General features: G+C 31.4%; 1 protein-coding gene across 2 annotated transcripts; it reads left to right on the top strand.

Annotated features, from left to right (window-relative positions):
• Positions 1-367: 367 nt before the first annotated feature.
• On the top strand, positions 368-6,787 carry LOC105641197 (UDP-Glycosyltransferase superfamily protein). 2 transcript variants are annotated; one of them, XM_012225687.4, is made up of 3 exons: positions 368-891; positions 5,190-5,432; positions 6,011-6,787. In XM_012225687.4, exons 1-3 carry the CDS (start codon positions 420-422, stop codon positions 6,691-6,693), a joined length of 1,398 nt encoding a protein of 465 aa, XP_012081077.1. In that variant the 5' UTR covers positions 368-419; the 3' UTR covers positions 6,694-6,787. The 2 variants fall into 2 exon arrangements, with proteins under 2 accessions (XP_012081077.1, XP_020537790.1); XM_020682131.3 differs by lacking the exon at positions 5,190-5,432.
• The last annotated feature ends 10,005 nt before the right edge of the window (positions 6,788-16,792 follow it).

The following is a 16,792-nucleotide window of genomic DNA, read 5'->3' as shown; positions in this document are numbered from 1 at the left end:
TAGTGACCTAGTGTAGATTGGGTACGTAATTGTTAAAAGTCCTTCCTTAAAATATTCTTAATAAAGCTACTAATTATCCGAAAGTATGATTAGGTAATTGTTAAAAGCCTTTTAATATATAATTAGCTTATAAAGAATATTCAAGGTCATAAGAACATTTTTCTAATCAACACATTAACTTTGAAAAGAAAACTAATTAATTTAATAAAAAAAAATCAATATATATTAACTTTATCAATTGGATTCAATGTCAAAAAAAAACTACACAGATAATGAAGCACGTGGTTAGTTGATGACTCTCTTTCCTTTCTCTCTATAAATTAATTTGGTTGGCATCAAAACTAGCATATACAACAAAAAAAAAAAAAAAAAAAAAAAGTGTCTTTTTGAGTTTCTAAAAACGAGAAGAAAAGGGAAATATGAAACTCATAAAGAGGTCTAAAATACTTCTGCTTCCATATCCAGCACAAGGCCATGTTAATCCTATGATGAAGCTAGCTTTAGCCTTAGTTAACTGCGGATTCGAGCCAGTGATGATAACTCCAGAGTTCATTCACCGTAGGATTATATCAAGCTTAGATCCTAAGGCCAAAATTGTTTGCATGTCAGTACCGGATGGATTGGAAAAGGACGTAGCGATTGACTTCTTTGCTATTGAGAAAGTTATGGAAAACTGTATGCCAATTCACTTGGAAACTCTTGTTCGTCAAATTGATGAAGAAGATGGTCGTGTCGCATGCATGATCGTTGATTTATTAGTTTCATCAGCGATTGAAGTTGGTCGTCGATGTGGAGTTCCGGTGGCCGGATTTTGGCCTGCCATGCTTGCTACTTACCAGTTGATTGCAGGCATACCGGACATGGTCAGGATGGGTCTTATTTCTGAGACTGGTAAGTTAATCACTATCTACAATTATTAATTATCGACTCCCTATACTTTGCTTTTTTATCTTTTAATGGAAAAGGAAAAAGAAAAAGAAAAAGAAAAAGAAAAATGCTTGGCTAATTTTAGTTTACAATTAATCAAATGGCTATATTTATTTTATCATCTCAATTATAAACTAAAAGTATCACTACACATGCATTTTATATGTGCGGACTTGTACTTAAAATCTCATATCACTTTATAGATATTTGTATAAACTATATAAGTTAGTTCCATCATTCTTTAAGGCAATATATTCTATTTTGTAACTTGTGTATATATATATATATATATATATATATAAATATGATAACTTTTAGTATTAACAAACTTCTTAACATTTTTTTTTTTCAAAACAAAATTTTGCTTCAACTCTATTTTTAATTTGAGACCTCTTAATCTTGAAAAAACCAATAATACAATGGTGCCAAAAATATTTGAAAATTCAATTCTTAATCATGTTTAATGAGGTGTATTAATTCTAATAGCTTAATTTACTAGCTGAAATGTTAAATTAAGTTTACTTAATATGAAAAGAAGAAAAATAAAATAATATAATTGCTTTGATAGGTACTTTTTTAAAACTACTTAATTTTAATAATTCTATTTCAAGCGTTGCACCTTTTTTCAATCCCTAAATCATCTGTGAAAAGTTTATTTATTTATTTATTTAATTAATTAGACTATGAGTTCAACCTTAGAGCAACTTTGTTATGCTTTTCTATACTTTTAAACTATTCCATCTAAAGAGAAAAGTGTTAATTTTACAAATGATATTAATTTTATTCTTTTAATTTTAAAATACCTCAGAGTATTGAAAAATTAGACAGACACGTGCCATATATTAAAACAACCAAATTTGTCGGGTCAAACCATCAAGAATAAGTCTAAAATATTCATGATGGAAAATGAGAATTCATTTATATATAAACTCTCATTTCTATAGTTCCATTGGGTTGTCTTGAAGAAGATTTCACATGTATAATTTATAAAGAAAGAAGGGTACTGACGTATTATAAAATCTAGGGTTTCCTATGCCACCATTTAGTGCATGTGCATATGCTTATTCTGTTTTACTTAAATCTACTTTCTTCTTTTTGGTCTCTCTCCGAGACCCAGCAATTAATGAATGTATATATTGTTACTCCCCAAACCGACTGACAGGTCTCGACTCCACGGATCAGGTATTCACTTAAAATGTACCATTTGAATCTGAATTTAATTATAAATCAAGTACCTAAACTTTTTAGAAATTTAACTTTACTACTTAGAATTCGTCTCAAATCTGATTGTAATTAGCTATATAAAAATTCATTTAGCATTAAAAATATTTTTTATTTAAATTTTTAAAAAATTAATAAAAAATATAATATTAATGTTAAATATAAAGTATAATTAAAAATTGTATATATATTTTTTATTTTAAAAAATAATTATTTTAAATATTTATGAAATGGGTGACGGGTAGCGAAGTTATGCTAGAATTATTTTTTTCCAGAGTCAATACATAATTTTCTGAAAAGAGAGGTCAAAACATAAATAAATTAAATTTTATGGATTAGTTTAGACAAATATACTTATATATATTAGAAAATTCAAAAAAAAAAAAAAAAAGAAAAAGAAAAAAAGGGGTTAATTTACTAAATGGATCTGCCACTAGTAGCGGTTACCCCGTCCTTGAACTCGAACCTTACTTGAACCCGATAGGGGTAGTAAAGATACTACTCGAACTCATCCCAAATCCGTTTATTCATTATTCGAACCCGTAAAATCGGATCGAATCGGGTTAAATTGCCATCTTTAGTTGTGTAGCTATTAGATGTTCTATTAGTAGTTAGATATGACTAATTTTTAGTGAATAGTTGTTTATGGAGGGGTTTAAATTAGAAATGTTCAATAAAAATAGTTGTTTAAGTTGAAATAACAAAAATGACATTAATTCTTACTTTATCCTTTTGGTTTCTCTAGTGACCGGTGATAATACTGTTATTTCAAAATAAAAAAAAAAATCTAATTTTCATTGATTTAGTTCATGACTAGACTCATAAATCAAGTACAGATAAGTTAATCCATTCTTATATTGTGGGCAGTGTAGATGGTAGATCTTCTTCCTATTCTAAATTTCCATAATCCTTATTAATAATAATATATTATCATTTTTATAAAGTTAATTTATTTTTATATATTTAAGTATTTAAATAATATAATTTTAACAATATATATACTTTATATTTTACAATTGATATATTGAAATAAAAAATAAAAAAAAGAATTTGTTAAAAAACTCATCTGACCCTATTCTCGCCATTTGAACAAGCAAATAAATATATGTATATAGTAAATATAAAACAGTAGAAATAGTTAAAAATTTCATATTTTGTTTCTTTTATCTTAATTTTATATCAGTTTAATATTTTAATTTGTCTCGTGCGATTTAATCTTTTTGTTTATAGAATCACTTTATTTTAATTAAGGAAGACAATTACCTGCATTACAGATTCTGTAATGCAATGGAGAAAAAGAATGGAGAAAAAGAATGTACATAGAAACGAGGGTCTAATTACTCATAATTGTTTATTATAAAAGATTTAATTAAATCTTTGCATATACTAAGTATCTAGTATTATATATTTGGTATACGCTTTTTTTTCTCTCTCTTTTAGGGTTGAACACGCGTACGCATGCTATATTAATAATAATTAAATATTAAAAGAATATGCATGTTGCCCCTACTCTAGAATGTTTTTTCCTTGCAAGTTCTCTGCATATTTTCCACTTATCTACTCTGCCATAGCCTTTTTCTCCTACCTATTCATTATTTAATTAGACACGAGATAGTCATTCCCACGTACGTATTTCATTGATTAGTTGAGATTTTCTATTGAGTCTACCTTTCTTGAACTATTCATACATATTTCAAGAATTATTTTCTCCTTTTTCATTTTTTTTTCAAGCACGATGTGATTCAAAAAGCAATAACGAATCAGTATAATAGAATAACTGCACTTGTTTTATTATAATTTAAAATCTAATATCGAATAAGTATATTCTTATAAGATGCCAATTAAGTGTGCTATAATTAATATTTTTATATCTTATAAATATATAAAAAGTGAGAGATCTTGTGTTTAAATTTATTTTTAATTTAATGAATATTATTTAAAGAAAAGAAATAATTCTGCATAATTAATAATTCTCTTCCGGTCAATTAGGGCTCCTGTTTATAAAAAAATAAAATAAAATAAAATAAAATTTATCGAATGAAATGCAACCCTATAATTAGACCGTCAAAGGAGGCAAACCTGTGATTAGGCTTGGCCACGGTTCCGGAACCGGCGGTTCCGGTTCCAGAAAAACTGAAACCGGAACCGAACCGAAAAGGTCCGGTTTCGGTTCTGGTTTGGAACCGTCCGGTTCCGGTTCCGGTTCCGATCCGGTTACGGAACCGACGGTTCCGATCGGTTTTCCGGCGAATCGCATAATTTTAAATTTTAAATTTTAAATTTTGAAGACCGGTTTAAAAAATTTAATAAATTTGTGAAAGTTATTTGTAAAAAAAAATACACCTAAAAATTAAAAAATACTTCAATTAAATTTATTTTTTTAAAGACTTGAACATAATTATTTTTTTAAAAAAAATTCTTCAACTGAATTTATTTTTTGTTTAAAAAAGTTTTAACATAATTTAAAAAAAAAAAAGCTTGAACTTAAATTAAAAAAAAAAAAACACACAAAACTGACAGTTTCTTAATAATAATAATATATTAATAAATATAAAATAATATAACATTACCTTCAAAAACACACAAATATTGTAGTGTATATATATGTGCATGGGATGTTGGTGACAGCTGTATTCTAGCAAGTCACTCTTTTATCGCGTTGCAGAGCTCAGCGGGTCAAACATGGCCTTCGCAGTTGTGGAGAGCGGCTAGAACCGCCGGTTCGAACCGGTGGTTCTAACCGGCCGGAAAACCGGAGGTTCCAGTCCGGTTCCGACCGGTTCTCTGGAACCGCCGGTTTTGGTTCCTAATTTTCTGGAACCGGAACCGAACCGAAAATTTTCGATTCCAGTTTCGATTCGGCCCGATTCCGGTTCCGGACCGGTTCGAACCGACGGTTCCGGACCGGTTCGAACCGACGGTTCCGGTTCTCGGAGCCGTAATATGGCCATGTCTACCTGTGATACATTATGATGTACGTTGATGTAAAATACTAAATGCTATTATACAAAATTACTAAAAAGCCACATGGTATTTGTCAGGCAGTCCCCAACATTCGGGTCCAGTACGGTTCTTGCCAAATCAACCATTACTATCGATTGAGGATCTGCCATGGTTAATCGGAAACCCAACAGCAAGAAAAGCAAGATTCAAGTTCTGGACAAGAGCAATGAATCGATCAATAGATCTTCAATGGCTGCTTGTCAATTCCTTTCCAGATCCCCTCGATAATAATATTTACAAAATTAATAAACCACAATTCCACAACAACTTTACGGCAGCAGGTAGGCCATTTCTCATTTAATTCTTTAATGTTAGTTTCGATTGCTAAATGATATTTGATTAATTAATTATCTCACTATTTTAAATATTATATTATTAGTCAATTATTAGCATATGAATCTTTAAATACATGTCAGTTTTTCTGAAATAAAGTCTAATTTCACCTCCTAAACTTGTTATTTAGAAATAGAACAAATCTATCTTTTGACACAATTTACTTCTAACTTGTAATTCAAGCTCAATTTGTCCTAAAGTTTTCAAATTCACGCGAGAAAATGGACAAAAACGAGTATATAGGCAAATACAAGGGCTTTTTAGGCAAATTGAGCATGAATTACAAGTTCGTTTTTTGTCCTTGTATAACAACTTACAAGTAGCAAAGTGAGCTTTTCTTCTCCTTTAACTTTAACTATTTGCTTCTTTCCCTTAAACGGTGAAAGCTTTGCCCCTTTGAATTTAAATTTTTTTTGGCTTCGCCTCTAAATGCATGTATAACAATATAGATTAGTTATTAATTTAGTATATTATTACTATTTTTTTTTACACTAATTAAAAATATTTTTGGTTATTGCCCTGACAGGTAAGCCACTCGTCTACCAAGTTGTACCCTTAACTAATAAGCACGCAACAAACAGCAAAAACCCTAGCTTTTGGGAAGAAGACACGACATCTTTACAGTGGCTGGACGAGCAAAAGCCAAACTCAGTAGTATATATCTCATTTGGCAGTTGGGTTAGCCCAATCGGAGAATCAAAAGTGAAAAGTCTAGCACTTGCATTAGAAGCAATGAAACTGCCTTTTATTTGGGTATTAGGGCTAGCATGGAGAGAAGGGTTGCCTGTAGAATATACAGAAAGGATATCAAAGCAAGGAAAATTGGTATCTTGGGCTCCACAGGTGGAAATATTGCAACATAAAGCAGTTGGATGTTATCTTACACATTGTGGATGGAATTCAACTATGGAGGCTATACAATGCCAAAAACGCCTGTTGTGTTATCCGGTCGCCGGAGATCAATTTCTGAATTGTGCTTATATTGTTGAGAAATGGAAAATAGGAATCAAAATGAATGGATTTGCTCAGAAAGATGTGGAAGACGGACTGAGGAAGGTGATGGATGATAACGAGATGAATAAAAGGTTAATTAGGTTATACGACAGAACAATGGGGAAGGAGGCTAATTTAAAAGCCATGGCTAATCTCAATAATTTTATTGATGATATGATGAAGATGAGTAATGAGTCTCATCATGTTGGATTGTAAATTCAACAAGAAGTGTGTTTACATCTGCAGAGTAATTAACTGATTTTGCGAACATGATAGAATAATAATGATGATATTCTATATTGCGCTTCTATATTTGCTAGATATTTGGATCATAAAAAAGTACAATGTATATCACTTAAAAATTAGAAAAATAAATACTTTTGGCGATTTACTATTGCAATATCCCTACTCTTGGGTCAACTAGATGTTAATAGCGAAATCTTGTACCTGAGGTTGAGCAGAAATAGGTTAAATCTTATACCTGGATCAGTTTAGTTCGGTTTAGATTTTGAAGTATTCACTTTAACTTTTATTTTAATAGAAAATTTTTTTAAAAATTGGTTTGGTTTAGTTTTCTTTGTACAAAATTGAAAAATGTAAACATAAGTGTTACTATTCGTATAATTACAGAACCAAGCAATCAATCGACGTTTCATCTATAGTTTAGTTATTCTCAATCATAATTGGGTCCAAGTCCACAATCGATAAAGAGAATTCCAAAAGTCAAATACAAAGTGGATCATGACCGCATAAATTTTGATTACAATCATGAATTAAAGACTACAATCTAAATACAATTCAAATAAGAAGTATTCTAACCTCTATATAAATGGTCTCAAACTCCCAATTCAAGAAAATTTCACACTTATTCAAGTACCTCCTAAAACTAAGGTAAATATGGAGTAGCTTATAGACATAATAAAAGATCTAAAAAATCAATTAGCAAATCCAAGGGAAGAAATTCTTGGATTGTTAAGGAACAAGCCTTCCGCCCATCAAATACCAAGCCCAAGAAACAAAAGAGGTTCAATCATGGGCTTTTTTCCAAAATGGTGTTATGAAAAAAAATTATTTCCGAAAATGGTGTTCTGTGAAAAATATGTACCAAAATGGTGTTTTGTTGACATTTTAAAGGCTTTTGTTCCAGTTATAGTATAACAAATGCATTGTCACATTATGACCACAACAAAAGCAATAAATTTTAATTTGTTTTAACGCTGTCCAACAGCTTTACAGTTCAATATTCTCCCTTATCTCTCCTTATTGAATGTTACACTATAGGTGAAATAATGTCGAATTTTAGGTAGCCATTAATTCATTAGACGTATTTCGAATTTTCATAAATTGCCAGACTAATCAAATATCAAATTATTATTTCATTCACCACATGAGGGTATTTATCCTCATAATCAATGTCAGTTCTTTGTAAAAACTTATGCAACAAGTTTGATTTATATCTCATAACTCCATTTCAATTCCGCACAAATACATATTTGTATTCTATTGGCTTGACATCTCTTGATGCCCATATTGAAATTTAAAATTTTACTTTTCAAGTAAGTTAAATGTCAAATGCGTCGTTCTATATTCTCATTAGATAGTTCTCAAGATCCTCATAATCTTTCAAAAAATTTAGCGCTATAACATAAAAATATTGTTGGCATTTCTTTTATATTGGTTCCATTTTGTCCTCACATGACATAATTTATAGAGATCTCATAATTTTCATTCATTTTAGGAACCTAAATTTTTTCGGGAAACTTATTAATTATGTCTAGGATCTCTTCTAAAATTTACTTTTCTAGAACTTGACCATCTTGAATATTTGTTCCTTTTCTTTTTCTAGGATTTTTATCCTTAGAGCCGATTGGTCTACCACGCTTTAGGCATGTCTTAGACTCATTAGTATAGGCATTTTGTCCTTCGGAAACTTTAATTCTAATAGAAGCAATTTGCAGCTAGTATGTGAGATTTAATTATCTCCTTTTGGATCAGTAAATATATCTGACAACTAATTTGCAATATTTTGCAAAAGAATTATCTTTTAAACTTTTACATTCACACTGCCTTGTATGAGGATCAAGATATAATAACGTTAATTCTTTTCCAACCAATTATTTTTCCAGCTGCTTATTTTCTCCTCTTAATGTCAAGATCCATAACAATTAGCAAATTCGACATATATAAATTTTTTATTTGAAAATTCTAAATATTTAATCATAGATCATACCCGACATATATTTTCAAACTCCTTTCAAGGACCCATCATAGTGCGTTGTGGTGAAGCAATTAGAACATATATTGCACATTTAAAAAATTCTTCGATGGGTAATATTTAGTTCTCGATCCAACACCAATTACAAAAGGGAGAACAATAATTTATTGGTTTGATGCTAGTAAATACTACTATATATAATGGCATGTCTCTATAAAAATAGGGAGCATCGTTCTCATAATAATTGCTTTGCAATTAATTGCAATGATATAATAAATGATTATACTAACTCATTTTGAGCATGAATAAGCAACAACTGGTTGCCCTATAATTATTTTAATTAACACACGCCATAATTATTAAAGGGCTGATGTATAAATTCGCCATCATTCTCAATATAAATTAGCTTAATAACACACTTTGAAAATTATATTCTTAATCAAATTATTTACGCAAATAATCATGCAAACTTCAAGTTACATGTTGACAATAATCTTTGCAAACTTCAGGTTGCAAGTTAATAATAATCATGTAATTATCTTTTAGATACATCCACAAAATATCTGAATAATCCACATGATGGATGAGTTGACCAATAATTTCACTTTATATATGCACAAAAAAAAAAAAAATGCAAGCAGTTCTTTTGAACTCTACTTGATGATTGCTAAATAATTAATTTGCTTTGAGAACAAACTAAACATGAAAAATTCATTACAGTTGCACTTTATATATGCACAAAAAAAATGCAAGCAGTTCTTTTGAACTCTACTTGATGATTGCTAAATAATTAATTTGCTTTGAGAATAAACTAAACATGAAAAATTCATTACAGTTGAAGAAACTTACTTGATGATTGCTAAATAATTAATTTGCTTTGAGAATAAACTAAACATGAAAAATCATTACAGTTGAAGAAACTTTTGGTTCTTCAATAAATATTCATATAAGGATTAAATTTTCCTTTTTGCATCATTATTGATCGGGATGGTCCAACTGATCATGCCAAATAATAAAGTACTTAGATTTGTAAACTTCCGGTTTACAATCATATTTATTTCAATCATTACCTTTATATGATATCCATTTTGATGAATATTTTTGAAATGATGCATTATACATAAAATTCATTCCTCTAGGTAGCAATACTTGCTCTTTCGGAGCTTTTAAATACCCTTTTACTACTAAAGCCAAATTTGTCTTTCAATATTTTGTTGTACAACAAATACATAACCAATATTCATATATGTCACATTATTTGTACCAGTTCTAATAGTAAAATTTATTCATAATTACGTAGCCACCATAATTGCTCAGATCATTATTTCAACTATGATGTCATTAATATTCTCAGTGATAAGTATATATATTTTTCATTATTCATGTCCACATCCAATATCATATATTATTGCATTCATTTCAAGGAATACATTAAATCTAGTTGGGTAGATCTCACTATTCCCATGTTCAGTATTATGTGTCATTCCATTCACTTCAAGGAATGGAGAAAATCTAATTGGACAAGCTTCATGATATTAATTAGGAGCCAAATACTTTGTTTAATAATAAAAGGACATGAACTAAATCTAAAGTATATCATAAAATTTTCTCTCGATATTGCTACTTCAGGAGCATATTTGAGACATATATATCAGTAATAAATTTAGATCAAGAGCTTAATATAGGCTCTAAACATAATAACCACAATATCTTAATTACATGGATAATACAGCCAATGTATAGCAATAATAATAATAATAATAATAATAATAATAAAACAATTCCCTTATAATACTGCAGAATTATAATCACTTACAATTTTGAAAACTTTGTAACGATAAATGTATCTATTCATGATGAGCCTTTGGTAATTATACACTTCTTTCAAACCATTCGAAAAAATAAGTGGATATTTAATTATTAAATATTCAATAAGATAGAATTACTGCATTGGAACTATTTTGATTCCATAATAAATAATTTGTGCCTATACTATTAAGAGCTTTAAATTCAAGTTTTGTAAAGTTTGACAAGATGCAAATAAAATAATTATATTATACAAGAAGATATAACAAAAGATTTAATTATGTAACTAAAATTACCTTCATAAGAATCATGAAGACATACTGTATCACTCTTAGACATCATAAAAATAGTAGGTCCATTATAATCATCAGATTATATTAATATATTATTCACTCCAGTTACTTGCTAAACAATTACAACAATTATACTGTATAATTTATATAATAATAATTTTTTTTTCTTTCATTCATCATATTAGCCCAATATAGACAAGTTAACCAAATTAACACCATAAAACAAAAGAAAATAATTATTGCACATCAATCAATCCAAATATTAATATGCATAAAAAAAATTCTCAAAACTTTTTTTTTTTTTTTTTTACTTTGGACCAAACAATATTATTTACTTTTTTTATGGAAAATGATAGATTATAAAATAACAGATTGTATTTTAAATATATTTTGTATCAATGTGTAGATAAGATTCCTAATCTGTACAGCTAAGCTAGGATTGCATTGTATCACTATAAATAGGTATTCTCTGTAAAGCAAATGCTCACGCAATATATCAGAAAGATATTTGCTTTCATGGTATCAGAGCCCTAATCTATACCCTCTTTTGTTTTCTTTTCTGCTGTTTCTCATCTCTTCTTTCGATTTCCTTCCTTTTTTTTTTTCTTCTTCTATCTCTTCAAATGGCTGAAAAGATTCATCCTGCTACAACTATTACCAATATCAAATTGGCTATACCTTTAACCTTGGATTATGAATCTGCCCAGTATAACAATTGGGCTACCTTATTTACGATTCATACTCAAGCTACTCTTACTCATGATCATATCACTCCGATCACGAGTCCGGTTACAAGATCAACTGCAGAACAAGCTCAATGGGTTCGAATCGACAACATTGTCAGACAATGGATTTATGGCACAATTTCTAATGATCTTCTTAATACCATAATTAATCCAACCGATACTGCACTTGATGCCTGGAATCACCTAGCGGATTTGTTTCAGGACAACAAGACTGCCCGAGCTATTCATCTTGAAACTGAGTTTGCGAACACCCATCTGCGAGATTTTCCAGATGCTAAGGCGTACACTCGTCGTCTTAAAGTGTTGGCTGACCAACTTGCTAATGTTGGTGAAAAAGTGTCTGACCAAAGAATGGTTTTGCGCCTTCTAACAGGTCTTCCAGATGCGTATGAAGGCTTTGTTACAGTTGTACAAAACAAGGTTCCCCTGCCTACGTTTTCTCAAGCTCGTTCGATGCTCCTTTTGCAGGAAACAACCAAAGCAGAACGTGCTAAATCAGAGGCAACATCTCATTCTGCGATGCTCATGAAAGCTAACTTTACATCTGAATCCTCTGAGCAACCGAAAGTGACTGCTTCATCTCGTGTTACTGGGCACAAGGGAAAACGACAACAAGGGAAGCAGAAAGGGGGTAATTATCAGCGTGGCTATCAGAATCATGGTGGCGGTAGAGGTCAGTCTCGAACCCAACAACAACCATCCTTTTCGCAACAACAGTCATATATGCAGCAGCCTGGTTGGAATTTTTCCCCGTGGAATGGCTGGTACTCTCCTCAGCCATGGATGGCACCACCGTGTCCTTATCCCACAAATTCTTGGGCACCACGTCCACAGCACACAGCAAGGCAACAAGGAGTTTTGGGACCCCATCCAACGCAGCAATCCTTTTATACTGCTACAGCTCCCTCACAGTCTACAGTCTATGCCCCTACAGATATTGAACAAGCAATGCACACTATGTCCTTGAAGCAACCAGAGGAGCAGTGGTATATGGACTCAGCCGCCACATCCCACATGACTGCAAATCAAGGTACGCTCACGTCTTATTCTAATTTGAGCCAAAAACATGGTATTGTTGTGGGTAATGGAAGCATCATTCCAATTCATGGTCAATTCATCAATTAGACGTCAAGAATGCTTTCCTCCATGGTAACTTGTCCGAAACTGTGTATATGCATCAACCACTGGGATTTCGAGACACTCGAAAACCTGATCATGTGTGTTTGCTAAAGAAATCTTTATATGGGCTTAAGCAAGCACCCCGAGCCTGGTACCAACGGTTTGCGAATTATGTCACTACTCTTGGCTTTTCTCATAGCAAAGTTGATCATTCTTTGTTCATCTATTGCAATAATCAAGACATTGCTTATTTCTTGTTATATGTCGATGACATTATTTTGACCACATCTTCTGTAGCTCTTCGGCATCATATTTCTTCTCTTTTAAGCAAGGAGTTTGAAATGAAGGATTTAGGTCCTCTACATTATTTCCTGGGCGTTGCAGTAACCCATTCCAAGGCAGGTCTTTTCCTTTCACAAAAGAAATATGTCGAGGATATCTTAGCGAGAGCCGGCATGTCTGATTGCAAACCCAGCCTTACTCCAGTTGATACCAAAGGTAAATTAAGTGGCAAAACAGGCTCCCCATGTCACGATTCCAAGCTTTACCGACAATTGGCTGGTGCACTCCAATATCTTACCTTCACAAGACCAGACATCTCTTATGCTGTTCAACAAGTCTGCTTGTTTATGCATTCTCCAACCCAGGAGCACATGAACTCTTTGAAACGCATTCTGCGTTATATTAAAGGTACGGTTGATTTTGGCTTGCATTTCCACCGTTCTTCCTCCCATTCCCTTATCGCATATACAGACGCTGATTGGGGTGGCTGTCCGGATACTAGGCGTTCAACATCTGGGTATTGTATTTTTCTAGGAGATAATTTGGTTTCTTGGTCCTCCAAACGGCAACCCACCATTTCGAAATCAAGTGCTGAAGCCGAGTACAGGGGTGTTGCCAACGTTGTCTCTGAATCCTGTTGGCTACGAAATTTGTTACTAGAACTCAAGTGTCCACTGCAAAAGGCCACTTTGGTTCACTGTGATAATGTGAGTGCAGTGTATTTAACAGGAAATCCGGTACAGCATCAACGAACAAAACATATTGAGTTAGACATTCATTTTGTTCGTGAGAAAGTCCAGAAAGGAGAAGTAAGAGTTCGACATTTGTCCTCCAAGTTTCAAATAGCTGATATTTTTACCAAAGGTTTGCCAAGGATTCTTTTCGATGATTTCAGAGCCAGTCTTAGTGTTCGCCCTTCGACCCTAAGACTGCGGGGGAGTGATAGATTATAAAATAACAGATTGTATTTTAAATATATTTTGTATCAATGTGTAGATAAGATTCCTAATCTGTACAGCTAAGCTAGGATTGCATTGTATCACTATAAATAGGTATTCTCTGTAAAGCAAACGCTCACCCAATATATCAGAAAGATATTTGCTTTCAGAAAACAATATCATTTACTTATGTAGCTACCAATTTCACATATCTAAAGTATTGAAATTGTTTGTAACAGACCACCATAAATGTATATAATAACCAATTTGACACATCGTAGCTATGAAATAATCACATATTATCAATAAACAGGTTCGTGATTGACATATAATTTCATCTAAAATTTAATAATATGCAATCAACCACATAGAATCTTTAGCCCATCAAAGTAGCTCATATTCAAATATAGATATGTGTAGATGAAATATGAATCTGGCTAGATCTTTTCAAATTAGTTCATTTCTTCAAATTAATCGTGATGTAGCAAAGCATAAGAAAAGACAACAAATAACAAAAGCACGTAAAACGTTTGTTAATTTTTATATTGCTAAATTTAGTATAAGCCAATTTTAATTAAATGTATGAAAATAAACCAACAAAAATAACAATAATTATATCAGTAATAAAATTTTCGAGAGATACAAAAATTACCTTTTCAAAGTAGAAAAAGAAAATAAAGGCACCAACCTAAAACTTTGGTTGTTGCAAACCATAAGTTATCCTTCTTTAGAATTGGTAGAATGAAATCGGAGTGGTATAACGAAATTGTGCTAATAACGTGTTATAAAATAATAGGAAAGCATGGAGAGAATACGAGAGTCTCCAATTATTGATGAAAAGTCACATGTATATGAAACGCTAATAGAGTTCTATACAAATCAAAAAGATAGAGTTCGCAATAATTAAAAATATAGGACATCCACTTATTTCACAACAAATGCGGTTATATAAAGGCGATAGGAGTAAAGTTTAACCATAGTTATTTTAGACGGATTAAGATTAAAGTTGAGTAATTAATATAATTATTTTCCACATTAGTGGGGTATTAATTACACCTTAATAGATGCAAATTAAACTATACTTCCTCCATTTCATTAAATTTGACAATGTTTGACCTTTTTTTTTGTTTAATTTAGATGATATCTTATAGAAAATCAAGGTAATAATAATTATTTTATTTCAACTTTACTCTCGTCTAGATATCCATTAAACTTTATCTTAATTAATTGAATGTTGATTAAAAGAGTAATTTGATCAATTACTGTTACTTTTTTCTAGAACTAATTTTCTTAATTCTTATATAAAGTAAATAATTATCAAATTTAACAAAATGAAAGAAGTAAAATATATTCAAAAAAAAAAACTAAAAAAAAACCTGATAAGATAGTATTATCATTCACCCGGAAATTAACCTATTTTGGAGTGATGAATTGAATCAATTGATTAGAATCTTAACAGTACCTTCTTATTTTATCCCATCATGTATAAATTTCTATGAATAAATTTATCAAATTATTGTTTAGTTATATACTAAAAGTCAATATATATTAATGAGTTTTAACTCATTGACTGAATAGTATTACAGTTGTTTTTAAATTTAACTGTTAAGTTGTAAAATCAAACTTCCATTGAAACTCTACTAAAAAAAAGAAAAGGGGAAGGGAGTTAGGAAATGCGTGATCTCCATCCTTATATCTCCCACACATAATTCGAGGTCAAAGTTTTTTCTAAACGCTAGGACATATAGGTTGGGCCCATAAACCATCATGGGGTTTTGAATAATACCTCTCGCATTTATTGTATGAATGCAACAATCATAAATTTATTAAGGTATTCCTAAAGGAAGGAACTAAGGTCCACTACATGAGCTTAGGTGGGGTTTATTAAGTCTTGGGTTCCATAAGCGAGAATTGGTTGTTTCCTCCCTTTTGCTTTGGGTCTAAGCAAAAGGTGATAACAGAATTGTGCCAATTCTTTTGACATACCAAATGGTACTTGACTTATGGGTGGTGTATATTAGTTACATATCCAAACAGTCAAATAGAGTGAAAGGATCACAACCCCTAATATCACCTTTAAGGTTTATGGTAGAAAGGAGATTAAGAAGAGATAAATGTAAGAATGACATTTATAAGTAAAAAGTAAACTCAATTTAAAATTAATAGTATTATTAAAGATTGTGAATGAATGGATAACTTTTAAAGTCAACTCTCTTATTCGAACTCAAAACCGAAAAACAGAGATTCTGGGTTCGATCCCTAGTGGAGTCGTCAGGCTGAGGATATGTGGATTTTTCCTAAAATGGAATTTGAAAAGAATCAAGTCAAACGGGCTTCGTTGCTTTTATTTTTTTTTTAAAAAATTGTTTTCTTTATTTGACCCATTCGTTAATCCTCACAAAATGGTTATGCTACTTTGGTAAGAGTTTTATTTTTGGAGTCGCGACCCTTATTAGGAAAAATTCTTGAATTAGTCGATTCTTTGGAATCGACTAACTCGGTTTTAAACTAGAGATAGGGTTCGGGAAATAGGTACAATAGGGGAAGGTGTTAGGTACCCCTATTGCCCGGTTAAATCGGCCTCCTCCTTGTCCAAAGATTCACAATTAATGATAACGCGATTATGTGAACCCCTTTCCCCAAAAGCAACATAGGCATGTGATGCATATGATGAATGAGAAGAAATACACGTGATGTGTGTGAGTCGCCACCTTGTTTAATTATTTAAGGGTAAACTAGGAAAAAACCCTAAGTGACTCCATTTTTAATTAACCTAGTTACTAGATTAATTATCCCAATGATTAAGGCACAATCTACGAACCCGAGATGGATCCCGAGACTATGTCACGCTGATGAACTAACCGATGGATGAATGCTTTGCAAGGTGAATGATGTAATTGGACCAAATGGAATGTT

Source organism: Jatropha curcas, chromosome 2, assembly GCF_041381405.1.
Source record: "Jatropha curcas cultivar XTBG-Jc1 chromosome 2, XTBG_Jcur_1.0, whole genome shotgun sequence".
Taxonomy (NCBI): Eukaryota; Viridiplantae; Streptophyta; class Magnoliopsida; order Malpighiales; family Euphorbiaceae; genus Jatropha; species Jatropha curcas.
The sequence above is the reverse complement of the archived record's forward strand: the minus strand, read 5'-3'. Positions and strand labels throughout refer to the sequence as shown.

What these genes read in the sequence shown, in the direction of transcription:
- LOC105641197 (XM_012225687.4), top strand. Translation starts at nt 420, where the DNA reads ATGAAACTCATAAAGAGGTCTAAAATACTTCTGCTTCCATATCCAGCA. An exon ending in GGGTCTTATTTCTGAGACTG is followed by an intron (nt 892 to 5,189) that starts GTAAGTTAATCA and finishes GGTATTTGTCAG; the next exon opens with GCAGTCCCCAACATTCGGGT. An exon ending in CAACAACTTTACGGCAGCAG is followed by an intron (nt 5,433 to 6,010) that starts GTAGGCCATTTC and finishes TTGCCCTGACAG; the next exon opens with GTAAGCCACTCGTCTACCAA.